The sequence below is a fragment of the Castanea sativa genome, chromosome 5 (assembly GCF_040712315.1).
Source record: "Castanea sativa cultivar Marrone di Chiusa Pesio chromosome 5, ASM4071231v1".
NCBI classification, from domain to species: domain Eukaryota; kingdom Viridiplantae; phylum Streptophyta; class Magnoliopsida; order Fagales; family Fagaceae; genus Castanea; species Castanea sativa.
Window position 1 is genome coordinate 402,880 of NC_134017.1, and position 10,058 is coordinate 412,937.

At 32.4% G+C, this 10,058-nt stretch overlaps 1 protein-coding gene across 1 annotated transcript; it reads right to left on the reverse strand.

The window, feature by feature from the left end:
• Positions 1–4,161: 4,161 nt before the first annotated feature.
• Positions 4,162–5,182, reverse strand: LOC142637243 (L10-interacting MYB domain-containing protein-like). Its single transcript, XM_075811525.1, has 2 exons — positions 4,859–5,182; positions 4,162–4,767 (listed from the first exon to the last, which is right to left on the reverse strand). The coding sequence occupies exons 1-2, from the start codon at positions 5,180–5,182 to the stop codon at positions 4,162–4,164; spliced, it is 930 nt and encodes a 309-aa protein (XP_075667640.1).
• Positions 5,183–10,058: the final 4,876 nt, after the last annotated feature.

Genomic DNA, 10,058 nt, shown 5'->3' on the forward strand with positions numbered 1-10,058 from the left:
CCTACTTCAAGGTCCTGAAGGATCTATATGGAGAAATCTATTATGTATCCCCTTTGTGAGAGGTGGATACATGTAACACCACTTCGTCTTAATTATATGGGCCAACTGATAGCTTGGTCGAGATTCATGAGGCCAGAGACTGATTGTGTATAGATTTCAAGGAGGGTTCAACCCAAAAAATATAGAGGAAGGCCATGGGCCCCGGCCTCTGATTTTTCTTCTTTAAAGTTTTTATTTTTTTATTTAGTACTTATAATAAGTTTTTTATTTCTTTAATTTTTTTAAATTTTATATAGTATAAAGAAAAAACATTTAATTCTCATTCAAGAATTAATGAAAAATTATAGAATACTCCAATAGTACCATAAATGTATACTCACTTCTCTTACATGAATTGTGCATTCTAGCTATTATAAATTTAATAGCGGAACTCACTATTATGTGAGAGGAAGGAGTAATCATTTATGGTATATCTAGAGGAGTATGCATTTATGGTATTTTTGGAGTATTCTATAATTATCCAAACTTAAAGTTGTTTTTTCTTTAAAAAAAAAAGAATTTAAGTTTTTTTTTTTGGAGAGAAAAGAAAGAATTAAGTTGGTCTAAAAAGATTCTAAAGAAACTCCTAGATAAAGGAAGAAAATACTTTTAAGTTAATAAATACTTAAAGTTTAGTGGTTTTGTGCATCAAAGAGTTGAACCACCTTAAGAAGTGTCCAAGAACCACTAGTACTTACAGGTCCTTAGTAAGCGTTTGGATATGCCAACGTTTGCGTTGAAGCTGGTGTTTGTGTTTTTTAGTGGGTCCCGTGCACTGTTCACGGGACTCACAAGTATGGAATTTATCAAAATTTTCATTAAAACAGGGTCCTACGACACTATTCACACATTTAAAATTTATTTTACTACAGTATTTTCAGTTTTCGGCAATAAGCGGTATCCAAATAGACCCTTAATACTACCTACAATGCTCGTTGAAACAAAGGCTCTTGCCCATGTTCTTCCATTTTCTCGCTAGAAATAAGCTTGGCTAAAGAAGAAGATTTTTGGATTAATATTGTTAGTGATTCTATTTTCTTGACTAGAAAACGTTGAAAGGTTGGAATTGAAAGAAAATATATACTCTCTTTCAATTTTTTGTATTTTTTTCCTAGTTAATTTACTAAATTCAGTTATAAAAAAAAGGTGAAGGCTAATATGTCTATATATATTCTTGGGGTAAAACATAATGGAGGATAATTTGATAGGTTTAATTTTAATTTTAATTTTTTAGATAGAAAGTGGAGATGTAGGGAAGTGGAATTCAAACCGTAGACATGGAATTCGAAAGAGTTAAATTAAAAGCATTATTTTTGGGTCAAATTTTTTGGTTTTTGCATTTCTCTCAATTTTTTTTTCTCCCACTGTGGTAGTCATTCATTCGTCATTTTTTCCCAAAAAAGCCATATATATCTTTTTTGTTCTCAAAGAAGATTTTTATATTTTGGTTTGAAATTAGATGTTAGATAGGATATGCTAACATAATTTTGATTTTATAAGAGAATTTAAGGTATCATGTAAATTTGAAAGAAATTGCTAAAAAATTAATAAAAAATAATTTTCAGGAATTGAACAATGTAAAATTACATATTGATATATGATCCGGGTCATTCTATATTTCATATTTATAGTTGGACCTCCTTCTTCCCAATTAGTCTAGCTAGCTTAAGCCAAATAGCAACTATCTAACCCCAAAAAAAAAAAAAAAATTATTCACAATTATGATTGTATTTTAGCAAAAAAACTATTTTACCACCAAAGAACAAAAAAATCATGTGTTATTGGAGAAGCTAAAGGTAAATTTTTAGCAACTACAATAAATTAGTACAAATACCAGTTGACTTTAACAAGTTGTTAAAAATAAAATACAATATTTTATTAAGATTATATCTCTTCTTTCAATTTTAAAAAAATCAAATTCTCTATCTTCCTTATTATTTTAATGAGTTGTTTATATTATTTTAAATGAAGTTATAAAACATAGAACATTTAATATTTGGTGAATTGTAAAGTGAGGTGTAAAAATAGATAAAGTAGTTTTTTGAAATACTAAAAGCTAAGGGCATGTTTGGCAACTGTTTTCGTTTTCTATTTTTGTTTTCTTGTTTTCAAGGAAAAAAGAAAAAAACAAATTTTTTCTGTTTTCAAAATGAAAAACACGTTTGGTTAGTTGTTTTGAAAAACACATTTTTCAAAAAACAAAAATCAGGAAATTTGTTTGGTAGTTGTTTTTGAAAAAGTTGAATTTTGTTTTTTTTGGTTAATTTTTTTTTAAAATTATATTTATTCTAATTCAAAAACACATTTGCTCCAACGTATTTAAAATCCTTACACCTAAAGAAATTATAAATCAATTGTTTTGTATATAACATTCAAGCCTAAAACTTTAATCATATAAGTAAGATTGAAGCTATAATAATTATCAAGCGTTATAAAAGATAATCAATAACTAAAAAAGTTTACTACATGGCATCAATGCCCGGGAATCAATTTCATCCAAAAAAAAAAAAAAAACATGGCATCAATGATGCCTATTATTTGCCAACATCAATGCTGCGATTTGATCCCTATAAGCTGCCATAGCTTCAGCGGCTTCATCAGTTAAGTCAATAGTGTGCGATGGCTCACCTGAATTATCCCTACCTTCACCTTCAACAGTTAGGTTATCAATATTGAATTGAGTAAACAAGCGATCATTTCTTGTTGCCATTCGAATGAAGTTATGAATTGTGCAACAGGCTCTCATCACATTCCCTTGTCGACATGGTTTATAACGGGGCATCATTTTTAAGACTGGAAATCGTGCTTTTAAAACTCCAAAACATCTTTCAATTACATTACGAAGCGAGGAATGTCTATAATTGAAAAGCTCTTTAGCACCTTCAGGACGATCCCCACCTCGAAAGTCTCGTAGATGGTATCTCTCCGTACGGTACGGAGGTAGAAACCCCAATGTGCATGGATAACCAGAATCCACTAAATAATAGCCACCTAACCAAAAAAAGAAAAAGAAAAAAAAGATAGAGAAAAGTATGACACGGTGAATGGACTAAACTTAAAAATTGTAAATATGTAAGTGAGTCAAAAATATATCTTACCAGATGGAGGCCATGGAAAATTATTTTCTGGCCTTTGAAGTGCATCTAAGAATACTCGTGAGTCATTGGCTGTACCCTCCCAACCAGTGTAAACAAATGTAAACTTCATATCAAAATCACATGCACACATTATATTATGGGTGATTGTGGCCTTTCTATTTCTGTAACTGACTAGCTTTGATTTTGGAGCCCATGCACTAATATATGTTCCATCAATTGCGCCTATACATTTCTAGAAAAAATATAAACACAAGTATTAACATATGCGAGCAAATAATATTTGTATAATAAAATGAACAGTAACTTGGGATTACCTTGAAATATGGAAAGAACTTGGTATTGTTAGCAATACGTGGATGCACTTCATTGCTTTGAGAAGGACGTATAATGAATTTTCCCAGGCGGCATATTGCTCTTACAGTTTCCTTAAATTGTCTGTCCACTGTTTCAGTTGAGTGTTGAAAACGATCTGCTATTACCCTTATCCTCACATTATGTCCCACTATTAATAGGAACATACCAACTGCCTCCTCCACTGTAATCCAGCGTGAGTTTGTTAAGAATTTATGTATTCTCAAATAGTTACAGAGACTTGTAAATGTTGGCCTATCCATGCGGAATAACTCATAACATGTTCGAGGATTGCCATTCAATATCTCTTTTATAAATGCATCACCAGTTAACATAGAGATACGTTGAGGCTCCTTAGGAATATAGTTGTTTTTATTCTCAACAAACATTAGTAGGAAGAACATATCATCGTCCTCTTCCTCATCTGAAGAGGATGAACTGCTATAATAATTAGGTTCAACATTCATCCTGAAGAATTAAACAGCAAATTTGTTCTCAAATAAATAAAACATTACCAACATAAAAAAAAAAGAAAAAGAAAAAAGATTACCATAAAATAATAATAAACCATCATTTACCAATATTAAATAACAATAGAATAGTACCAAATCATAGTTCAAAGACATTAAAATAAACATAATCTAATAGGAAATTATTGTTTTGACATAATCCCCTACAGCCTACCCAACCAAACCATCCTCCTAGCGAAACTCATGTTAACAAAGATCTCTCTATCATTAGGATCCTGCTTGAACTTCTCAACGGCCTTCATAAATATTTCATCATTGACTTCTGCCATGGTCTCAAGGATATTAATGCACTTGCCTAAGGAGAAGTCATTTGTAGGTGCAATACTGCTACTAACTTCATCAAGGGTATACCTCTTATACCTCTCAGCCTTTGCTTTAGATGCCTCTATCCTAGCCTTAGCGGCCTCAGCCATTGATTGTAAGGCATCATTCATTTGAGAGCTCATTAACTCTCGCTTACTCTTACTAGGACGCTCGTCACAACTATCACTAGGACGCTTGCTCAATCGAGTTGTAATGTCAGACTCAAGAATTGCCATGACAGGATCTTGGGTAGGACTTTCTAAATTAACATGAACTCCCCCATGAATGAGTCGTTCTTCCAATGCATTCTCTTCATCTGAATTAGGAGGGTCTTGGGTGGATGCACAGTGTAGGACCCCGGTAGCTGTAGACTTATTAAATATAAGTCCAAGCAAATTATAATTTGAAAGTCCTTTGGTTCGAAACATCTTTGCATTGGGATGTGCCTAAATATATAAAGACATCTAGTAAGAAAAAAAAAATGATGGGGGATAATGTTTCAAAATAAAATATTGTATTGTCTTTAACGATAATTACCCGACAATAATTTTGCCATGACTCCTCGAGGGCATGAACAGTGTTGGTTTCAGCATCCCAACCAAAACCAGTTTGATTTATGAGTGTAGAAAACTCACGGTGTAGTAAACGCATTCTATTAAACTTCCCTTTGAATTGAGCCATTGTAAAACTCCGATTACCTAATTCATTCAATGTAACTAACATTTTCTTCCAAGTATCGGAACTGAATTGCCCATCTGCCATATTTCCCTTATTGATCTCTTTCAGCATTATGTCAATAAATAGTTTCTCAAGTTGTGGTGTCCAAAGGTTATCTTTATCAATTGAACTGCTTCCTTTCATCTATTATAATACAATGAAACATGAAAACAACTAAGGAACAACCTTTATAAACACAACCATCAAATACAACTAAGAAATAGCTTCCAAGCTTCAAACAAACACAGCTTCTAATTAATAGTGCATTTTGATCACCATGAAACCCAACCTAACCAAAATGCCATTCTTCTTATTATTAGGTAAATGGTTTACTTAATTAAGGGACTACATTCTCTGCTATATAATTACATTCTAGATAAAGTGTCATAAATGATAGAAGATTTTATGTGTAATCTCAGTCAGGCATAACACAATCCAATTTCTTTTTTACATAGTATTATACTATTATTTATGACTTTACAAAGATATATATATATATATATATATATATATATATATATATATATATATATATATATATACATGCAATTAATATATCCATGCATGACTGTAATGTTACATCATGGGTTTTTGGGAATACACAAGTAGTGAAACCTTAAAATGATTGCTTTGTGCATGCGCAAGTGGAGAACAACAAGAATTATGACATAGATACAAAGAGCCTAGGTGTATTGCACATGAAAACAAAAGATGACCTAAGAGACTTGGCCCACCTTCTGATGCAGATTGGATGGTGTGATGCAATTTGATGTTTCCAAGTTTTTACTTTCTGAATGGTAGGTGTAAATGTATCATGACGAACCGGTTCCTCAAAGAAGAAAAAAAAAAGTATCATGATGAACAAAGCTACATTCTGAATCAGTTTGTACTCTTCATGTAACACCTTTTCAGTCATTAATCTATATTCTATCTTCAGTCTCAAGAAAAAAAAGAAAAAAAACCGTTCTCAACAACAACCAACAAACCATTTACACCATGTAAGTGTATACCCTGTTCAGCCACTACCAAAACAGAGGGAGAGACTACCATACATTAATAAACAATAACATAATCCAGTCAAGCCGAGGTTTGTTGCAGTTGGCTTCATGTGCAAATATCAACCAAATTTCATTAATTAAAGCATGATCACTATACATAAACGCGTTTAATTGACCATATATTGTGTAATAATCCATGAACAAAGAAAAAATGAAAAGACCCGTACCTTTGAGTGATTGGGTCCCTAAACTTATGAAATACTTCCCCAAAATTATGAAGCTCTTCAAAAACGTTGAAAGTTGCTCAGAACTGTTCAATCAGGCAAACAATATATATATATATATATATATATATATATATATATATATATATATATATATATATATATAATTAGGAAAGGAGACTAAGAAAAAAACGAGATAAATAATGGTATAATCCAATGAATAACTAAAGGAAATCATGAAGGAGGGTCTGTGAGGACCAATCACTTACCTTACAAGTGGTTCTCTCAACCAAGGTTTTCAATTGTGTCTTTGTGAGGAAGTGGAGGCGCAGAGGTAGACAGAGGAAGTAGATATAAGGGTTTCTAATACGTGATATGAAGAGGAAGGCGCTAAAAATTGAGAGACAAAATTGCAAGCGCGGGAAAGAGTGAAAAATATATTAGAAAGAAGATTTTTGTTATTCATGTGGTTTGAACCTACGTGCTGGCTCATTAAAGCGTGTAATCCTAAGGAGTACTTCCGTGTTTTCTAAAGTTTTTGAAAACTAAAAAACAAAAACAGCTCAAGACCAGTTTTCAGTTTCCTTCACAATATGGAAATTGAAAATAGTTTTTGATTTTTGCCTAAGATAGGTTACCAAACAAGTTTTTTGCCTTAAAAAACAAAAAATTGTTTTTGAAAACAAAAAACTGAAGAAAAAAACAGTTACCAAACATAGCCTAAAATTTTTAGCACCACTACTGTGAATGCTCTAACTTCAAAAAACAAAATCCTAGCCAGCTTAGTATTAAAAACAAACATTATTTTGTTTTTGTTCTTGTTTTTGTCTTTGTTGGTAGATGATTGCATTTTAATGTATTTAAAAACAACAGTTTTGTGTATTTAAAATTTTTTAATACTATATGGATGTTTATTTGGATTTTTTTTTCCTTTATACTCTAGCCTCCACTAACTTAAAATTCTGGATCCGTCCCTGTATATGATTAAGTTTAAATGTAGAAAAAAAAATGACTGTATTCTTTTTTCTGGTTAATAATGAATAGACACTACTTTTATTTTTCATGTACTAATTTGTCTACAATCTTTGTATAGGTGCAGTTATCCCTGCAAAACCCGTTTGAATATATGATTGTTGCAAGCGGTTGGGCAGCTCAAGTTTTTTATCATGGCATTCTCTCCATGAGAGAAAAAGATGGACGTTATCTCAGAACTCGAAAGGACTCTAAAATCTATCCACGTCATTTGAAAGTTACATTCAATTTCCTTAATCAACTCACGAGTCTTGATTTGAGCCTATGCAGAAGATTTCAATCAATTGATGAGCTTCCAACAGGTTTACAAGCGATGGATGCAGGCAACACCATGTCCCTTGTATGGATTTTTACTGGACTAAATTGGGAACTATCAAAATAGCTGCAATGTTTTGGCTGCTCCAAAGTGCTCAAGAAGATATGTCCTAACAATCATTACAAGTTGTTACATTAAAGATATGAAGATGTAGGATTAAACATGGTTCGCATCTCATACAAAACATATGCAGCGGAAATTTAACGAATCTACTTCATTCACAATCGATAACATGCACTATGTAAGTTTCATAATTTAAGAACAAGAGAGCGTACTTTTGTGTGGTGAATTTCAAAACAAAGATCGGAAACACTTGTGAATACTTTTGGTCTTCACTCCAATTCCACTTTACGCTCAAGATGTGTGTTCTCTCAATCAGTTTCAAAAGAAGAATGTTAGAGTGTCTCACTCTTACATATGTCTCATACAATTCTCTACAGAAAATTCTGTATATTTCTCCCTTTGTATCTAACTGATTATCTAATTGGGCTGGCCTTTCGGGCCTTTCCAATTGGGCTTAAGTATGTGACTTGGAGTGGGACCAAAATGGACTAATAAGACACTAGCTCCAATGGGCCTTGGGCTTTTCTGTCAACTTTTGACAAGTCCAAAGTTACCATTAATTATATTTAATACCACTATATAAATATAATTGCACTCTAGGCCTTATTTATAAATTATGTCCAAAGACTTTATTGTACATGCAACCTCTTCATAAAATATTCGTAGTAATACAAAGTCATGAATATAGACTACCACTTTGTAAATTACTACATCTTATCCTTGAGTGCCCGATTTAATCCATTAAAGTTATTCAACGTATATTTTTGAAATTCAATCTCATAAATATATATTTTAGTAATTTCTTACCAAAGTGGTTAGGCCTAACTCTCTGAATAACTGAACCCATTAAACTTATCTCAAGGGAATATTTTATATCTCTGTTAAGAGGCTATGAATTCCATCTTGAGAATACATGTTCCATCAACACTAAATGTGGCTGTCCAACATACTGAGGTTTTGACCGTTACCTTAGATCTCAAACCTGATATATCAAAACAATCTATATTTCATGATCAAGTCCATTATCTTCTCAGGAATAAGAGTTCATGCAAATAGAAGTCGTAAGATTTATTATTCAATTGACAGTTGTTAGGAGAATAATAAATTTCACAGCGGTCCAGTTCAATATGTCTTAACTCTTAAAACATATTAATACATCAACTAGAAGTCTCCACTTCCATGATCAAGAAAAATCTTCTTAGTTGATATGTTATAGTATTCGCAGATGAAACGCCCAATTTTATCACCGATCACGAACTAAAATTCTGAGTTTACAAAGAACTTCTAACTTATATCTTCTGTGACTAAATCACATAAATCACATACTATGCATCTCATGGACTATATGATAATGTTCGAATATTCATGTTACCATTATTTTAGATTATAATAGAACAACTTTATTAATCACAATATTAAGTCATACATAATATCATACATAATAACATACATAGCATCATACAATAGGATTTAAGGGCACTAATCCTAACAAAAGATTACTCAAGAACTACTCAAGAAAAGTGCAATCTGCAGGTCTTGATACCTCCTCGACAAAAGCTCGATTTGTCAAGATTCATTAAAACTCGACACATGTCCCGATCTATTAAGCTTACGGGATTTAGACTTTAGCTAGCAACGTTTTTATTCTAAAAGGCTATTTGTTTATGGGTTTGTATAATCTTTATAGGACTAGGAAAACCCAAGGTTTACGGGTTGTATAATTCTTATTAGACTAGGAAAACCCAAGGTTTGTGTAAACCTAGAGAGCTTTATAAGGTTTTCTTTTTGAAACCCTAGCCTCCTTCTATAGAAGAAAGAGTTCTTGCTGCATTTCTTGTACGCCTTTGGGTTTTGTAACTAAGCAAAATCTCTTGCATCAACATTGAAGATCTTATTGGTATTTCTATATGAAGCTGCTGCAAATCAACTACAACAATCAAAGAATTTCTGTGGAGTTAGTTACATATTGAGATTCGTGCATCATTGGTTAGTCATGTACGGAGATTCGTGCATTGATCGAAGAGATTGCCGCAACATCACAAGTCCAATTGGATATTGGGATAAGGGTTCAACTGCAGCTACCCACACGCATCTCACCACACCCATGCCTAAAATTTCCTAAAACCCCTCAAACCCACCACACCCCATCTGTCCCACTCCGACGAACTCCTTAAAGCCCATCCTTGAAATTTCCCACTCAAACCCAGCTCTGGCAAACCCACCACTCCCCATCCTTGTACCAGATCCGATATATATAAATATATATATATTTATCTTTATTTATAGATTTATTTGTATATAAAAAAATATATGTGCATAATGTTATCTGCAATACTGTTTGTGAAGGTATATGGCAGCTTCAGAATATTTTGGTAAACTGAAATTAG